This window comes from Podarcis pityusensis, assembly GCF_964106645.2.
Source record: "Podarcis pityusensis genome assembly, chromosome: 5".
Classification (NCBI taxonomy): domain Eukaryota; kingdom Metazoa; phylum Chordata; class Lepidosauria; order Squamata; family Lacertidae; genus Podarcis; species Podarcis pityusensis.
Window position 1 is genome coordinate 55206862 of NC_138032.1, and position 19364 is coordinate 55226225.

The window sequence follows — 19364 nt, forward strand, 5'->3', positions numbered from 1 at the left end:
ATGAGTCTATCAGGCCACTAGATTGGAAACACATTAAAGCTCTCTGGTTAGGTTGTTAATTGGAACTTGATGGATAGGGGAGCTCGGATAGGCTATGCTGATCCAATCTGCCTGACTTTTCTGTTTTCCAATAAATTACACAATTCATTTTCCAGCCACAGATTACATAAATTGTACACCGCTAAGTCTCTCTCTCTCTCTCTCTCTCTCTCTCTCTCTCTCTCTCTCTCTCCCTCTCCCTCTCCCTCTCCCTCTCCCTCTCCCTCTTCCCCCCTCCTGCTCGCTCTCCTGTTCTCGCTCTCTCGCTCTCTCTCTCCCCCGCCTACCTCTCTCTTTTCAAAATAGGGAGCCTTCCTCGCTTCACCCATGCCTCCCCCCCTCGCTCCCCGCACAAGCCTATTGCGAGATGTCATTTGCACCAAAAAACGGGCAGCATAGCCTCTTGAATGAAAATCGAAACATAATCAACGTTTATACTTAGAAAATTTATTGAGATCATTTTCTCTGGTATTTCCTTATTTTAAAGTTTGGACGCTCCATATATCATAATCCACACGTGGCAAAAAGAGGGGCGCGGGGGGGGGAGAGAGAGATTGTGTTTAATATTTATCGAAGCTTGATTCGGAGATCAAACTTGTTTATGACTTCATCTGTCATTTCAAGGGGGGGGGGGACCTGCTCCCGATATTACAGGCTCTCAACAAGCCTATTTTCCAAGCGCCGCAAAAGCTGGGGAGATCAATTTTTATTAGGGAACCTTTGAAAGCTTGCTCGGGGCCACTTGAAGAACTGAACCTGCGTCTAATCTGCAGATCTCGACTCCTAAGTGTCCCCTTCTGCCTTGGGGGGGGGGGGCGTTGTTCTTCCTTTGCTAGTTGCTTCCTGTTTAGTGTGCATGTGTGTGCGTTTTAAGAGTTGGAAAAGGGGTCCATGGAAACCTGGAATATACTCACACGGGCTAAGTTAGATGGGGGTGGGGGACTCAGACAAGAAACAGCCTTTAACGTTCTAGAGTTCATTTTCATTCTAGGCTGTGGTGCTGTTCGGCCATTAATAGTCTTATAGAACACACACACGCTTCAATTAGTATGTAATGCGCATTACTTTAAAGTATGGTAAGTCAGCGGTGCTGCGTTAGGGGGCGCTCTTGCTCGCTCTGCTGAGTGGGACCCTGGTCCCTGGACGTCTGCCCTAAAGACTTGCCCCCACGGCCCCGTTGCGTTTAGTTTTAGCATGTCTGTAGCATCCTGTGCCTTCTTCAGACCTGAGAGGGAGACAAAACAACCAAACCAGGGATTCTGGGAAATGCAGCACGCCATACATTTGAGGCACACAACTTCCCCCCAAGAATTGTGGGGTATCCTGAAAGAGCAGCCAAGTCCAACATTTCCTGTTGGCTAGAATGGGCACTCAGCAAAATGTGGATGCAATAGAGAGGACTTCCTGTCTGCCCTGCGGGAGTCAACTCCCCCTGAGTGCGGCCAGGTAGAGATGGGCATAATTTTTATAAAAGGGCTGGTTATGTCCCCATCTCTATCTCTTAGTCCATCTTGCTTGCTTACCACCATCATGCATCTTCTCCTACTGCATCTCTACAGAGTTGTAGTGACTTGTTGAGTTTGACGTCAAAAGATTCAGACTCCATCACCCACCCACACGTAACTGCAACCTAAGCCTGCCTCCAGATTGCTACTGTATGTGAACTGTGAGGAAACTCTATTTTATTCTGACAAGACTGTTTTTGTTCTATGATTGTTTTGAGGGGGATAAAAGGGGAGAACACCAGGAAAAACAAGGCTATACCCAGGCATTCTGGACAGCTTTGTCAAAAAGGCTGTAGTCGCAAAAGGGGTGTACTTTGCTAAATTCACAAACGTATGTATGAAATTATAATATCTCCTAGTTTCTGTGTACATCCCTGCAAGAATGGGGCCTGCAGTTTGTTAAGAGTGCTGGGAGCTGTAGTTCTGTGAGGGGTAAACTACCGTTCCCATGATTCTTTGGGGGAAGCCATGTGCTACCACAGGACAAAGGCAGGGGGAAGAAGTCTCCCAGCCCACCAGGGAACGTCCCCCCCCCCAAGGCTAAGTTCTGTAATGTGTGAAATAAATCCACATGCTCATCCTGAACACCCTCCCCAGCCCCCCAGCCCCACTGTTTGGGTTCAGAGAGACTTTTGACCGTTAAGCAGACAAGCGTGAGCCCCGGAACCCCTCTGCTCAGAAGCCCCTAGCCACTGCTGCCCCAGAGCTGAGGGAAAGAAGGAGGCACTCGGGCCTCCAGGGAAATCACAATTCACAGAGCCATAAGCCTCAGTGTCATCATCTTGCTCCTATGGCTTTGGCTCCTGCTATTGATCAGTGGAGAGTCCTCGTCAAAAGGCTGCAGGAGATGCTTCCGCTCAGGGGATGGGAAGCAAAGGCGCTCCCCAAAACAAAACAAAGCAAAAAATAAAAATCCATATAGTAAAATGGTTGTTGGGTGAAGATGAGGCTTTCTAGGTGTCCGTTCAGGGACGTCAACAAAAGCCTCTTCTAGTGTAATATCTGCTGTTCCCTCTCTCCTTTCTCCCCGCCTCCCCCTTCCTGACAGATGTGGCCATTTAACAACTTTAGGCCGAAACGGGTGTGTATAAAATGCACCCATTTAGCTCTGACAGGGCAGATTTCACGCCCTGTCTGCCCTGGTTGTAAATTCTCCTCCACCTCTTCGCCAGGCCCAATATATCACCATTTCACCCAGGGCTTTTCCTGACCTGCAGGAGCATATGCCTCACTTTAACTCAGCAAATCAGAAGGAGCCAATGGACTGGATGGCTCCCTCCCAGGCCTGCCTGCCTGCCTGCCTGCCTGCCTTATTTATTTATTTATTTATTTACTAACTACCCTTTTCCCTGACAAGACTGAATGTGGCTTACAGGTAAAAATAAGAACCACTGAAAACAATAATTAAAACTATACAATTACAATGAAAAGCAGCATGTCACCAGGCCTTTTCACCAGAAGCAGTCAGTTCCCAAAAGCATGTTGGAATGAGACCAGTTGAAGGACAACAAGGAGGGAGCCAGTCCATTTCTCTAGGAAGGGAATTCCAAAGTCTGGGAGCAGCCACCAAGAAGGTCATGTCCTGCGTCCCCACCAAGTGTGCCTGGGAGGGTGGTAGGATTAAGAGAAGGGTCTGATCTTCTGGTAAGGAGAGACTTTTGCAGGACAGAGCCAGGTTTATGCAGAAGCAAGCACCAGCAAGTATCAGGCTTGCAGTCTCTTTTAGGCTGTTCCTCACAGCCTAAAAAAGTGATGGGTTCTAGGTCATTATGCTCAGCTTCAGCTGAATGGGAAAGTCTAGTGTAAAGAAACACATCCCTAGAAATGGAGGGAGGGAGGGACGGTCTACCAGCATCTGTTTGCCCCTTTCCTTTCCTGGATCCATAGGAGTCCCAGTGGTGGCTGATGTCCCATAGACCTAGTGAGGCTACTAAGAAGTCACATTTGTAGGAGTGGATTTAGACACTAGGAGAGGATATATTATTTATCTTTCCTTGCTCATGTGAATGAGATCAACAGAGTACCATCCTCTGCAGCTTGAACCCTGCATAAGCAATAATCCAGGATGCTTTAAGGCAGACTGGATTTTCCTTTTTTCCCTCTTTAAAAACAACAATCACACACATATTGTGTTGTGAAGAAATAAAAGTAGCATTTACTTACATATGTAATTGCAGCAGGGATTCCAGTAGCAAAATGAAGACAGGTTTATAACTACTATGTAAGTTACGAAAGTACAAAATGTTAGCTCAGAAATGGTGTCTGAACTGCAGAACTCAGACACGCGCGTATGGTCAGCTTGGAAGCATGATGAAGAAAGAAGAGACTGTCCAGGCAGTAGTTACAGCTTCCTGCCAAGGCAGACCAAAGAAGTGATCTCACAGAGTTCTCTCTAGCAAATTTTATAGGAAAGCTCTGTGACTCACAGCCCCTTCATGTGCCTATCGACAAAACATGAACTGCTGGTTTGATTGCAGTAATGTCTGACAGCATTGGGGTGTGGCCAATTGGAGGTCAAGGAGGCATGCCGAAGTTCAGGTTTTCTCCCCAAGTCTTGTGGACACTTAGGCACCACTGTTTTACAGTTAGCACCTGTAATTGTGGAAAACTTCTGGTTCAGAAGGGATCCCTGATGCCACAGTTGCCCCTCCACTTGTTCTGGTTCTCTCCCTATCCTCCTCCTCTGCAAAGAAACAGTGGACACTTAGATTTTGGAAGTCAAATGGAATCTGTCCAAAAGTCCATTTGACTTCCAAAACATTTGAAAACCAAATCACGGCTTCTGATTGGCTGCAGGAAGCTCCTGCAGTGAATCAGAAGCTGCAGAAGAACGTTCGCAAATTGGAACAGTCACTTCTGGGTTTGCAGCATTTGGGAGCCAAAACGTATGAGTTCCAGGGCATTCGACAACCAAGGTACGACTGTATATCATTTAAATGTTCCACCTTGGTCCAAAAGGGGTCCCTGCTGTCACAATTTCTAGTGTGAATTCATGCCACAATAATTGTACATGGACCATTGCACTGAATTCAATGAGGATTGCTCTGCAGTATGACTGGGATTGCAGCCTGAATCAGGTAGTCTTAAAACTGCAAGAGGACTGTTAACACAGGGCCCTATACATTTCCAGATCTATGGGAGAACATTAGGCCCACCCCCAGCTTACTCTACAACTCCCCTACCCACCCACAAGATTGTGGAATAGAATGGACGAGACTCCACTGACACTTGCACAGGGTGAGATAATAGCAGTGACAGAGCACACACATTGCATACAAATGGTCCTGGGTTCAATCCTTAGCGTCACAAAGCAGGGCCCAGAGATACCGCTGCCCGGAACGCCACTGCCTGTCCATGCTGACAGTACTGAGGTAGGTGGATCAGGAGTCTGACTGCTTTGCACTGAGTCAAACCATTCATCCAGCTAGGCTGATCATGGGTGGTCTCGCCATCTGTAAATCTTGACCTTGAGGTGAGGGTGGAGAGAACATGCTTCGCTAGCAGCACCAAGCAGGATTGAGCCCTCTGCTCACCAGCAGATTGGCCTGTTAGCCAAAGGTTCCTCAGCCTATCTAGCTTATTTTTGTCATAGATCTAGGGCACCAGAGAGATATGGAGGGAAAATACAAGCCGCAGAACCGTACCAGAAAAGAAATTCCTGGATTAGCTTCCGCAAACCAGCCTGGTGGCTGGCGAGCTAGATGCAAAGCTATTGACAAACAGGAGATTTGGGTGGTTGCCAAGAAGATGGAGGGGCATAATGTCACAGAAAAATATGTCCCTTTTGAAATCTAAAGGTGTTATGGAACCAAGGAGGAGGAAGTAGGCAGTATTACATGCAGCACTGGGTGCAGGAGGCTGCACCAAGAAACAGGGAGCCATTCTGGTGGACCCTGCTTTGAAATAAGGGTTCTTCCGCGCCCCCCCCCCCCAAATTGATAGAGTTCTACTAGTTAGGCTGAACCCTTCTAACATACCCTAAGGGCTTGAATGTGTCAGGACATTCAACCTGACTTAAGGCAGCATATCAAAAGTATGTATGGGGGGAGACCTTATATAAAAGGGGGGCGGGCACCAGTAGGAAAAGTCTGGTCTGTTTAGCTGTTTAGGAAGCTTCTGAGGCCTTCTGCCAAGGACTTCTCTTTTCAGCCCAGCTCCAGGGAAAAAATAAAGAGAGGGGCTTTGGATTTATTTCCACTAAGCCCAAAGCGCACAGGCCTGAGCAAAACCTTGTGAAATGCCCTTAGAACATAAGGGGTAGCTTAACCCCTGTGCAGTCTATCATGTGGGGAAGATCCTAGTGAGAAATACCAGAGAATTGCTTTTAAAGCCAAGGAAGCCAAATGTTGAAGTATATTTTTAAAAAGATTTTTATTGGGGGAAAGGGAAAACAGGAATAAAAAAGGAACAGGAAGGCAACAAATCACACACAGAGACCTTAAATGAATTCAAAAAGCCAATCTAAAGCTTAGCTAGCTTGAATTTTATGTGCTTCCCCAGACTTGTAATTCAGAGCATGTGCAGAGTTCATTGCGGAAGACATGGTTCTAAATCAGCAGGGCAAAATGATAAAAACAAAGCTTCACTTGTTTATGAAAAGTAGAGACCAGAAGCAGCCTGCCTCTGACAGAGGGAGGCTGTTTTGTGATCTCTGGGCCTGTCAAAATTTATTTAAAGGCTAGCTCCGCTGCCCTAATGACCCTGAGCTTACATTACAAAAGGGCTAGAGACAGTTCTGACTAGCTGGCCCATTAAAAAAAACCAACAACCTTGGAAACCTTATTGGGAAATAAAAGACAGGAAATCTGTCTGTTGCAGACCAGAGGAGTGGTCTGATCAGAAGACACTGTTGATCTATATCAGAAGATAAAGTTTGTTACAGCCTCTCAGACAGAAAATCCCAGACACATCTCTCCTGTTCCCTGGCAGTAAACATACCAATAATACATAATTAACAATTTGCTGCCCTTTCATGACATTGCAAACCAACTGTCTGAAGCCATTCAATCTACCTAATGGTAGCCTGGCCCTGAACAGAATAATCTTGGTTGGGATAGGGCATGAAGTGACCCTGAGACTTCCTGTGTGCTGATTATGGTCTGTATCACTGAACTATGAAAATACACCTCACCCCCTCAATTTTCAGAGGTGCCAACTTTCCCTCCCAGGCAGCAGAGGGCAAAGGCAGTCTGGAACTGAGGACTTTTCTCATAGGATAGCTTTCTATGGCTTCAGGAGAAGGTCTTTCCTTTTCTCAGAAATTTAGGAACTGGGAACTCTGGGGATTGAATCTGATAGTGTTCTGCGTTGTAGAGCGAGTATGTGCTTTACTATTGAATAATGACTCCTCCCAACAGAACATGCACATATCAGAAAAATGGCACAGAACTGGAAATCAGTGGGATATCATTGTATTCTGATGCAGCACATATAGAAAGAAACAGGGGTTCAACTTGAATAAAATATTGGGGGGGGGGCAGTAAGCCCTGCCCTGCATAATCGATCTCATGACACAGTGTATGGACACTATTTGAATGGCAACGCCCATCAGCTTTTGTGAGGGCTCAGTCTTGACCCCTAGGAATTGGCTCCTATGGAAGGGAAGGGGAAGAACATATTGGAGGTGCTGTTGCCTTATAGTTCAAATAGGGGCTAGAGCAAGAATCCACAATGTTATGCCTGTGGGTACACATGCACCCACAGTGGCCTTCTAGGCTGCTGACAGAGTCCCCTTCCCCTGCTGAAAATAGGCTTGAAACAAGTATTCAGCTGTAGTTAATCAGGGTTGGTTGTGGTGGGTGCTTGTTTGCTGTGTGTTTGCAAGTGTGTGTATAGCCCAAGACAATGTCTCCAGTTTGCAGATGTGCTCACAAGCCCAAATAGGTTCTTGAGCCAAGCACAGACTCTTAACAAGCTCGAAATAATCTTGAGGAACTTTCACCCCCACCAGAGAACCATGTTGGTTGGGAAAATACTAGGCCCAAACGTGTAATAAGGGGTTGTACATAGCATCTCCACTCCACTCTAAGGGTTATCTTGAAATTTGAGAAAGAAACCAAGAAGCAACCAGAGGTGGAAAAAAATGTACTAATGAGTGATTTCATCTACCCTCACATTAACCAGGGAAATGAATAATTGGGTTATGATGGAGAAAGAAGTGAATCTTGAGTGGTTTCCAGGATTTGATGGAAGTATTGTCAAGCCATTTGGGAATGGCGACCACAGTGCTATTAAATGCAACATATACAGGAGTGGAAACTTGCCCACAAAGTCCAACACAGTCACATTTAATTTCAAAAGAGGAAATGAGGGGATTCATTAAAAGGAATTTGAAAGGGAGGGTCAGCAGGGTCAAATCCCTTCAGGAAGCTTGAAGGTTATTTAAAACCACTAAAACAGAAGCTCAGGCACAATGTATAGCACAGACTAAAAGTGCAATCCTATACATGTGTTCTCAACAGTCAACAGGACTTACTCCCAGATAAATGTGCATAGGATGGCAACCTAAGATCATTAGGATGTCAGTGCTGTTAATAACTCCTTATGGAAACTATGAGAGGCAAGGAGATTTTCTTTTTTTAAAAAAGGGAAAATTTTCCCAAATGAGAAGAATTGGAAGGAGCACAAACTCTCAATAATAAGATAATGTAGTAAGCCTACACTTATTTAACTTGTGCCCCTTCAGCTTTACGCACTTGGTTTTTTTGTTTTTTGTTGTTTTTGTTTTAAAGTAAAAAGGGGGTGGGCATCCAGAGAAAAGGATTTTGGCGATTTCACATTCCACTGCTTCAAGTGTCTTTTGACTATACACAGTTATGGTTCTAGGCGTCATCCCCAAATTGTAACCCCTGTGCATGTTGTGGGCTTACTGTACACACATAAACAGAGAGCCTGCAGAACAAAAAAATGAGACGGATGTTGCCAAACATAATGAGTTATAGCCAGTGCTGTGCAAAGGAACTTGTTCTGTCAGTGCAAGGATTCATGCTTGCAGACTGGGATTTTTTTTGCTCTCCTGCATGCTCCGTTATTCTGTTTTTTGGGTTCTCCTAATCCTCTGGAGCAGATTTGGGGAGTGTGTGGGGCATGTTCTTTTGGAAGCCGCCCAGAGATGGGCGGGGTATAAATAATAAATTATTATTATTATTATTATTATTATTATTATTATTATGTGAGTGGGAGGAAGTTCTGTTTTGCAAATGTAAATCCTTGCACTGATGGAATAAGCGTAATGGATACTGCTCCTTACAAATGAGCTTTTCTCTTTTTCTTTTTTACATTAGTAATAGGAAACCAGATAAGGTAGGACCATTATATGACAAAGGCGTGAAAGGGTCACTAAAGAAGTACAGGGAGATTGCAAGGCAGGATAGTTAGTTATCTACATTAGTCTTTATTGCAAAATATGTTGGACAAATACCCACCCTAGAAAATTATGGGTTTGTCAATCTAATTTGCTTCTCAAGTAAATGGGTTCAAAGCATGATTAAAGATACCGTATTTTTTGCTCTATAAGACTCGCCTTTTCCCTCCTAAAAAGTAAGGGGAAATGTGTGTGTGTCTTATGGAGCGAATGCAGGCTGCGCAGCTATCCCAGAAGCCAGAACAGCAAGAGGGATTGCTGCTTTCACTGTGCAGTGATCCCTCTTGCTATTCTGGCTTCTGAGATTCAGAATATATTTTTTCTTGTTTTCCTCCTCCAAATACTAGGTGCGTCTTGTGGTCTGGTGCATCTTATAGAGCGAAAAATACGGGTACATTTGTTAAAACATGTAGAACACAGGTAGGGCAACTCTTTCAGCCTTCTGGACAATTTTCCATGGGCCACAGTCTAGGAGTAAGTGGGTCCAGAGGCAAAGTAGATGGAACAATGAGTTGGCTGGATTCTACACATTTTTACACCTAATTAAGCCTCTATCTAGGCAAGCAAGAGACACTATCAGACTTCAAGGACACATGTTTTGGGACCCAAATTTGTAACTCATCATACCAGTACAGCAGTAACCATGAGTACATGTGCCCCAATACAAATATCCACCTGCCTCAAATGCCTGGTGGAATAAATAAATGTGTCTTAAACTGATGGCAAGCACTTCACAATGAGGATGATTGACACACTTCTAAGGGAAGGGAGTTCCACAAACATGGACCACCACGAAGAGGGCCCCAACTCCAGCCACCAGGCCAACACTCATTAGCGATGCCATGAGAAAATCTTCTTTTGCAGAGCTGAGGGCCCCAGTTAGCATGGAGACACACTCTTTCAAGTCTTTGGGCACAAAGTAGTTATGGTCTTTATAAGTCAACATCAGTACCTTGAATTCAGTATTCAGTGGGATTTACTGTCATGTAGGTCTGCACAGGATTGCATAGAGAACTTCAGCATCCAAACATGCTACTAAGATAGCAGAATCATCTTAGCACATTTTCAAAGAAAAATCTGAGAACATAACAATCTGTGCAGGATAACAATCTGTCTCAGGGCAGAGGGACAAGAGCAGCTGGTAGAATCTCTTTTGGTTTAAGGTTGACAACTCAGTTTTTGCACCAGTTTTTGCTGGAAAAAGGATATTCCATCTGCAGCCTCAAGACAGGGGATACACATGCACTTACTTCTTCCTTAAGGCCCTTGAGTTACTACTGAACTAGCCCTGTTAGGTGCCACTAGTCTTCCAGGTCCTATTTCTGTCTTTGCTTGCAAGCAAGGTAAATAATGGCATATCCCTCTGCTCCTTAAATGCAGTGGAGATTCTAATCTGTATAGGTGATGGCCAGCAAAAGGCCCAGTGGGTGATTATTGACTATTCAGACTTTTTAATTATTTGCTGCTTATCAAATCTGGTTCTGGAACAGGAGGGTTAGTGGTAGATGTGCCCAAGTACACTTTAGTCCTCCCTCACATTGGGAAACTCACAATTAGAGCAAATCCTGCTATCCACCCAGTTATATTTATAAGCCAGCAAAGACTTGCCAATTTTTTTTCCCTGGCTGGGTTTCTATGCCTTTAAGAGCAGCAAGGGAGGCTGAAATGTACAGCGCAAAGCCTATGCATGTTTACTCAGAATAAACTCCTACTGTATTCAATGGGTCTTACTGCTGAGCAATCCTGGTTTAGGGTTGCAGGCACATTAAGTAGGTGGGAGCTTCACCTGTACAACTGCTACATATCATACAGCTTTATAGGTTTGTGTGTGTCTGTGAGTGTGTGTGCGTACAACGTGGCAAGCTTTAATCCAGAGAATGGCTGTAAAGGGTGATGTTTTCCATAGAAAGGTCTCCCACTTTACGCATCTGTCTACCTAACGCGCGTTTAGTGACAGCGGATAAGGCATGCAGGTTGGTAAATTATTCCGGATCGATGGCCTAAGATAGTGTGATGTCACAAAACCGGGAGGCTCGTTCTGCAAAGGAGCTGGAGAGAAGCGGCTTTCTTTCTCTCTCTCCTTTCCCTCTGTCTTCCCGGCCCCTTCTCTCCGGGCAGGCTTTGGAGGGAGCAGCCTGGGCCGGCTGCGGAGCTGAGTGAAGGACGATCCCTTACATTGTGTTTCAGTGCGGGGTCTTTCCGGGTTAATGAGCTGACATCATGATTAAAGCTGACCATTTGTAATGTGTCTGGAGCCTGTTGAAAAGCACTGAAAAGGTTAATGCGGTAAACCAGGACAGCACCTGCCCCGCACAAGGAGGGGAGGAGCCGGGCCACTTTCCCTAATCAATTAGCCCCTTAATGAGTCTATCCAAAGTAGTTAAGGGGAGTGAATGATCGCACCGCGGCTCGCTCGTCATCTCGCTATCCCTAATTATTTTATAAGCACTTGATTCAATATGCCGAGGCCTAACACGGGGGCTGGGAGTTAATGAAAATGTCATTTGGAAACGTCTTGACATTTGTCTGTATTGATCGGAATCTTGCTTTTATCTCTCATTATGTATTTTGGGGGAGAGAGAGGAAGGGGATAATCAGCCCATTAAGAAAGCCCATCCGGGGGAAGAGGGGGAACCCAGACCTGAAAGAGGACCGAAGGAGAGGGGAAGACGTTGACTCTCAGGTCTCATCTCCCACGCCACACAAAAACCGCTTCCAGGGCTCTGCTCTCTCCCTTTCTCCGAGTTGGGTCTGGGCAGAAGAGGGGTGGACACTATGACGGAAGCCTAGTCTTGAACCTCGGAGGATTGACGCACCGTCAGCGTCCATTGTTCCAGGACTCATCTTGTAAGAGCAGAAGTGGCAGCCGCGGTGGAGTGGGAGTGAGTCCCGCTGGAAATCGAATTCCGCTCTGGGATCCCTTCTCCACTTCCTCGGATCCCAGCTAAGCGCGGGCTTGCGACGCAAAAGGCGTACTGCACACGCTCAGAGGCGCCCTTGCATTCGTCACTGCGTCACCTTTTCAGAACTGAGCCCTGGCGCAGATCTGAGTCTAGAGAGGATTGCCGAGCCTAGCTCCCTGGGAGTAAGCCCCATTCAAGTTCAGTGGGACTTACTTCTGAGTAGACATGGCTAAGTTGTCCCAAAGATCATTATGGAGCCTCCAAAGGGCTGGAGCAGCATATGTCGGACATGTCAGGATCATAACCGCACCAGTCACCAACGCAAACAATGACCCAATGAGAAATGTGGGAAGATATCCTACCCCAGAGCAACGTTAGGAGTCGGAAGGGGTAAAACCATCCTGAATGTAATTCTATCTTACATTGCACATAAACCATAAATATGGACCTTCTGCAGTACTTATGAATGTAAAATGTTGAGATTATCCCCAAAATCTGTTGACAGTGCCTAGTCTTGAAACAGTGCCTTTGAGCATGTCACTCTATCGTCACTCTGTAATCATAAATAACCCACACACAACTGGAATTGATAGCAAGGACTTCCACAGTCTGGAGCGTGCCCATAACCCCCAATACCGCTTATTTAGACAATGAGCACTGAAAAAACTTGGTCATCGCTTCCAATATGCAAAGCTTATGCAGAGAGGGATTTGAACCCAGACCTTCCGCCTTCTGACCCAGCGTGCAATCCAGTAAACCTGTTTGAAAGGGAATATCGTTTTCCCCCAACTTTGGGGATTTCATGTGGTGAATAGTAACTCTTCGTGCGCTCATTATTTACTCATTGTAAAACCCATTCTGTTATGCAGCACGGTTTAAAATTCAGCAGATCGAAATTTGCCCCGCTTCGCTGTTGCAGGTGATGCGGTTCGAATCCTGCCGAACTGAATCCGTGGCTACTATAAATCACGTTCCATACCAAACTCAGTAATCTTCCTTCCTTCTCACTCTGCCCTGGTACGTTCCAAAAGAATAGCAAAACTTCCTCTAAGAGCGAACGCGGGTGGCGAGGGCAAAAGGGGCCAACAGTGGACACTGAGAATCAGAGACGTGCCCTCATGCTCGGGGAACCGGGGCAGCCTTTCGGGAGATAGTTTTTTCTTCAACCCCGCCCCCCCCCCCAGCAAGATGTACCCCCTTCAAAACTACGAGTCTCAACATGTTCCGGAGTCGCGAAATGTTGAGTCAGATGCAAACGGAGGAAAAGACGCACGCGGGCGCGCAAATGGGTTCAGATAGGGAGAACTGAAACGGCCTCCTGGTGAAGGGCTCCGCTGGCTGGCTGGCAGTCTGAACAGAAGCACTTGCCCTTCGGAGGTGAGAATACATTTGCAACACTTTGTTGCAGGACCCACTTTTCCAAATAAAATAAAAAGGAACGGCAGTGCTGTTTTCACATTATGTTTGACAACCCCCAAGCAGGGAACTTGAGGAATAAGCGGTTCGAAGATGTCGACGGTGGCTGGGGCATTCGGGAACCAACCGCTTTGGATCTGCTTCACCGAAAATATAAATGGCCCTTTCAACTACTGGCAACATTGACATCGCTTTTGCTCGCTTCTTCCTCCTGAGCTGGTGAATCTCACGCAGATAAAGCACGGGAAGCAGACAACCGGCTCTTGCTCCACGGCGGCGTCTTGCGTAAATCATTAAAACAGGCAAATGTTGCATTGTGGACGTGCTCTTTTCATTAAGACACCTGCCTTCACGTGCCTTCCCAATGCGATTGGATGGCTGTCCCAGCAAACAGTGGACGACTCTCGTTTCGTTTCTGTTTTTTTCCTCAGCCCGCCCCCCCTCCAAAGGAAAGTTTCTGAAAACTTTTGGAGAGAACGATTCTCTCCCTCCCCCACCCCTCCACCCACTTTTTGAGTGCGATCAAAGCTGTACAAGCCCAGAGGAAGCGGGGCGATTGTATTACAATCATTGGAAGGCATTTATGTCAATCCTCTCAGAAAGCCTAAATAATTGCATATTGTTACATACGTCGTATATATCTATATATACCCTGCGCCATCGGGATGGATTACATCCCATGGGGAAGATTAGGGATGTACCTGCATGAGTTTGGGAATGGGAAGGTATTTCTCAGCTTGTATTGCAAGCGGTCTCTCTCCCCCCCCCCCCGCGCGCCTCCGCCCGCTTTGCTGCGCGCTCCTTGCCTGGGCAGCTTGGCGCCAGACAACTTGAATGCGCGCAGTCTTTTCATTTCGCTTGCAATCTCCCATCCGTGGAAAAGCAGGGGCTCCGGCTGTCCCCCCCACCCCACCCTCCTGCCCCCTCTTCTCCCAAGGGATGCAGATGAGTGACCGTCCCGTTGGGCTGAGGGTTTAAACAGCAAAGCGAAAACATTGGCTTTCATCCATGCATGGGTGTCTCCCCCCCTTCTTCTTCCCCGATTGACATTGCTAGACAAGATATTTCGGGGGCTGCGCGGGGGATAAAAAGTGAAGATAATGAAAGCGCCAAGGATCCGTTGCTAGAATGCTGCCCTTCTGGTTTAAATACCAGATCTCTTTCCATAAGCTGTTTAATGCCAAGCCTCTTAGCCTTCCGCCTGAGCCCCAAATGCTTGCAGAGCCAGACTGGAAATGAATGGAGAACACAAATACACAAGTGCAGCGGGGCGTGTGTGCGTGTATTTTATATATATATATATATATAATCTCTGAGGACTGTTGCATGAGGAGAATACTTTGTTTTAGGAAACACATATTGTGTACTAGCCCAATTAGCCATATACTAGGAATGTCGTCTTTCTCCCTTCTGTCTCTCCTATTGGTAGGAGAGGAGACGTCTAAGGTAGAGTTGCTTAGCCACTTCCTGAACCACTGGGAATAGTTTAGGACCCGTTTGCTCTGAAAGTCAACCCTGCTGGTTTCAGATTATTCAAGTGCGCTTCAGAACCCAACCTCCGATCTCAGGACTTATTTTATACAGGCAATGTCAGCTACTTAACACCTTGGCAAAATGTTGGCGCGAATCAAACGCCCATATCAGATTGCTAAACGGTGTGATCATCCCAAAGCCTCATTTCGTTATTTAAGGCAACAAACTGAGGCAACTTCGATTTACCTTAAAGGGTTATAAATGATAAGGGCCAGCGCTGGAAGGGTGGATTGGGACACACATCAAACCTCTGCGGACTTTTAGCCCCGACTAGACCGTGGGTTTAATAATAATAATAATAATAATAATAATAATAATAATAATAAAAATCTGGTCCGCTCCCTTTTTGTCTGTTTCGACGAGAAGGGGCAATCCGATCACGTCGGTTTCGGTGGCCCTGCAAAGTCGGCGGCTGACAGCGTTCTAGAATTTTGAAACTTTCCGGGGCAGCCTGGCTGCCTGTGATTGGCCGAGGCGGATGTAACCTCCATGCAAATGAAGCCACGCCACCCCGCCGTCTGGAGATCAATAGAGATCTGAGAGAGAAAGGAGCATGCATTCAGGCTCGGCAAGCTCAGGGAAAACCTGCCAAGGCACGCCAAAAACACCCCCCCAAACTGGTCCCCCCAAAGGCAGGCGAGGTAGCCAAGCCCCCCAGGCAGCCCCCGCACCCTCCGACGAGACCCCCTGTCCCCAGCGCGCCTCTAAAGCGAGAGCTGTTCTCTTGTTTCTTATGAGCCCAGGATGAGCAACAAAGAAGACCCGAGCAAGTGTTGTCCCGCAGCACCTCCGCTCTCCAGTTTCACCATCCAGTCCATCCTAGGCAGCGGCACCTCGGAAGGAGGCAGGGAGCCCAGCTCCAAGCAGGCAGCCTCCGCCTCCGCTTGGCCGAGCAGGAAGAGGAGCCTCTCCATATCCTCCGAAGAAGAGGAGCCGGATGAGAGCTGGAAACACCCCGCTTGCTTCTGCCCCGACTCGCATGGTCCTAAAGAAACGTGCCACAAACACCACCAACCCATCAGTTTCACGTGTCTCAGTAAGTACTGGACCAAGGGGGAGGAAAAGAAAAGAAAAACCATTCGAACCCTCCTTTACTTCCTAATTAGGAAGGATGATATGTAGGTGCATCTTATTATATTGGCGGACAGTGTTATTAGGAAGAATGCAGCGTGTTGTGTGTGTGTGTTGAAAAAAACAGCTTTGCAAGTAACCACTGTTTTATTTGAACAGCAGTCTTTCTGATCGCCGGGCTTTTAGGGGGCGAAATTAACCTAGATGACATCAGGGATGGAATAGGTTGTGGGAAGCCCGGCGAACAGCGGTTTGAGCTTTTCTGCGAATGTATAGGGTGCAGTTTTCACGCTCTCTCGATGCTATTTGTTTTGGTTGTTTTTTAAATCTGTATTTGTTTCCTTTTGTGCGTGCTAAATTCGGATGTCATACAGATTAAGGGACCCTTTCGTTTTTAAGAGACATGTTATTATCTTATCATGCCTTTTCCGTCCAGTCTTTGGGGAGATCATTTCTTTATTATGATGGATAACGGTGATCTCCCCCCCCCCCGCACTCACCCCAACAAAAAGGCAAGAGAAGCCGGAGGTTTTTCGCAGGATTCCCGAATACATAATTTATGAAATGTTAAGATATAAAAAGTCAAGTTCTCTCGATTCTGCAGGAAAAGGGTCGTATTTGAAAACACGGGCACGCCCCTGCACCGCGTTGACCAAGAATTCAGATTGAATTCGGTGGCGCTTAAAGAAACTCTCCCCCACCCCCCAAAAAAGAAAGTATGAATACGGTGGCAGCTTTAAGCTGCACTCCTAAACAGAATAACTTACCTGGGAGTAAATCCCATTAAACTCAGCGGGGCTTAGTTTTGAGGTGGCGAGTATGAGGTTGCGCTTTTAGAATTATAACCGAGAATGAACTGGATTGTAAAGGCTGCACTTGGAAGCAGACTTACTCGTGAGCGCAGCACCGATGCGAAGGAGGGCTGCTCTCCTGTGAGGTGCACTGAAGTTTTTACCTGACCTTGAAAGGACTTCATAAATTCCAGTTGCAACTCGTTTATAGAATGATGATAAATATTTTCTTAGGAAGAACTGGAGCTCTGGAACAAGCAGCAATCGACTCCCCGGGTTTAGTGTTTGGTGGGATTCGTATATTGGTGTCGGTGGGTTGTGGTGCCTGTGTGTGCTTGTGGGGAGGGACACATGGCCATGCCAATCTGATCCGAAAGGCATCTCCACACACCCCCTTCCTTTTTTTTAATTTCTCCCTCCAAGGCAACCCGAAGGGGAACGGCTCGGCGATCAGTTCCGACCGGACGCCGCCTTTCCTTTCCCCGTCCCAGCCGGACTTCAAGGAAGAGAAAGAGAAGCACTTCGGGCCGGGCTCGCCGGCTTCGTCGGAGCGGCAGCGGGACGGCGCGGAGCGGCAGGCGAGCTCGGCCAAGAAGAAGACGCGCACGGTTTTCTCGCGGAGCCAGGTCTACCAGCTGGAGTCCACCTTCGACATGAAGCGCTACCTGAGCAGCTCGGAGCGCGCCTGCCTGGCCTCCAGCTTGCAGCTGACAGAGACCCAGGTGAAAACCTGGTTTCAGAACCGCAGGAACAAATGGAAACGGCAGCTCTCGGCGGAACTGGAGGCGGCCAACATGGCCCACGCCTCAGCCCAGACTCTCGTGGGGATGCCCCTAGTTTTCAGAGACAACTCTCTCCTCAGAGTGCCGGTTCCCAGATCCATCGCCTTCCCGGCTCCCTTATACTACCCAGGCAGCAATTTGTCGGCCTTACCTCTTTATAATCTCTACAACAAGATCGACTATTGAACTGACACCGCCGTCTCCACCCACGACCTTTTCTTCACCCGCCCGCCTGTTATTCATAGGAAAGGAGAAATGTGCTTCTTGCATTGTTAAGAAATACACCATGTGTATTCATTATTATGATTATATTTTTTTTTAAGGGAAAAAACCCCCAGAACATTTTATTTATGGGAATCCTCTCTGGGTTAGTTTTGTTCTGCTTGTTTTCTAGACTGCCCTAGAGAGTGTGTCACTTCCAGCCCTCTCTCCCTCGAGCCCCCTCCACAACCCATTTTCTTTAGTCTGTCCTTTTCTGACATAATAACAAAGTGACTTTCCGACCTCGAGCAGAACAGGAAACCCAACACATCAACTCACCTTTAGAAAGAACCGCGCTGCTCTGTCTGCGTGTGCGCGCAGGTAGGATAAAAACAGGGCGCTGGAGTGGCCAGCCATTTTCCAGTCTCCCCTCGCCCGCCCCCACCGTTCCTTTTTGCCCTGAGTATTAATTATATCTGCGGGAAATAAAAAATAATAATAGTGTATTTCAGATCTGTACATATTTTTAAAAGAAAATAAAGCATTTTAAACATCGTTGGTAACTTGGATCAGATTGCTTGTGTATTTCAGTTGGCGTACCTCCCCGCCCCTAAAAATAAAATAAAATACATGTATTTGGGTTTTAGGTGCGAAAAGTTGGATGCGTTCTGCCCTCTGGGCCCCTCTCGCTGGAAGTTTGAAAAAAGAGGAAAGTTTCATCCGTGCAACGATGGGGGCTTCTCTCTCGTTGAGGTCGCAGGAAATCTCGATTCATCTCCAGCTGCGCTCCTGTCCAAAAACTGTGGCAAATGTCACAGCAAAATAAATTCAAGAATAGACGGGGAGCATTGATCAAAATAAAGCTGAAATATTGATATATTCGCCATGCTGACAACGCTGCCATTCCACGTTGTTTATAGACCATACTGAAAAGAGTGGGGCTCACTTCCTCCTGCGGTTAGGATCAGGATTAAAGTCAGGAGAAAGACATGCAGGAAGTTTTAAACTTCTTTCAGACTATTTAAGATCACCATTGTAATTTAGGGATATTTAATAAACAGCCATTTCGGTATGGGCTCAAACGATCAAGAACCGATATTCCACACACCTTTTTTTTAAAAAAAAAAAAAGTTCAGGCTACACAGTCCATTACTACTAAATCCAGCTGTAGTTACTGAATTTACACAGGTAAAACTCAGAGGCAGGCAGGCCCGATCCTAATGGTTTTTATTTGTAGTGGGGGTTCTGTTCACGTCAGGGGAACTTCCCTTCCCTTCTCACTTCCGCCCAAAAAATGCTCCCTGGGTCACAGTTCTACCACCCCGAGTCTAAGCACAAGTCCCGAAACTCTTAGTAGTTGCTGAGGTGAAAAAGAGGGAGACTCGGAAGAAAGGTCCGCTGAGTTCAGTGAGACTTACTCCCAGGTAAGTCTGTATTGGACTGCATCCTTATTTAGAAAAAAAAAAATCCATTGAAAGCGGCCCGATTTTCCGCTTAAGGTGCCAATTGGCTTAAATCGTTTTAACTGGCTTTGGATCTGCGCTGTTTAGAGGCATGCTACGTGATTCGCATCCAGCTCATTGATATTAACCGCAGCGCCACTTCTACTTCTGTGCCCTCCATCGTAAAACCACAGATGGGGCACGTTCTTCTTTCTCTTCCTCCTCCCCCTCATTAAAGTGAATGGAAAATATAAGCTTCTACACTGCAGATCCGGGTAAAAGCTTGCAAATGTCAAACGCATTCGGATCAAAGCGGCT

At 46.6% G+C, this 19364-nt stretch overlaps 1 protein-coding gene across 1 annotated transcript in view; it reads left to right on the top strand.

Moving 5' to 3' along the window:
- The window catches only part of HMX2 (H6 family homeobox 2), a 31554-nt gene extending 13474 nt beyond the window's left edge, over positions 1-18080 (top strand). Inside the window, exons 2-3 of the mRNA XM_081005319.1 lie at positions 15503-15795; positions 17045-18080. Of these exons, the coding sequence (XP_080861445.1) occupies positions 15503-15795; positions 17045-17589 (838 nt within the window). The 3' untranslated portion in view covers positions 17590-18080. The remainder of the gene's footprint in view (positions 1-15502; positions 15796-17044) is intronic.
- Positions 18081-19364: the final 1284 nt, after the last annotated feature.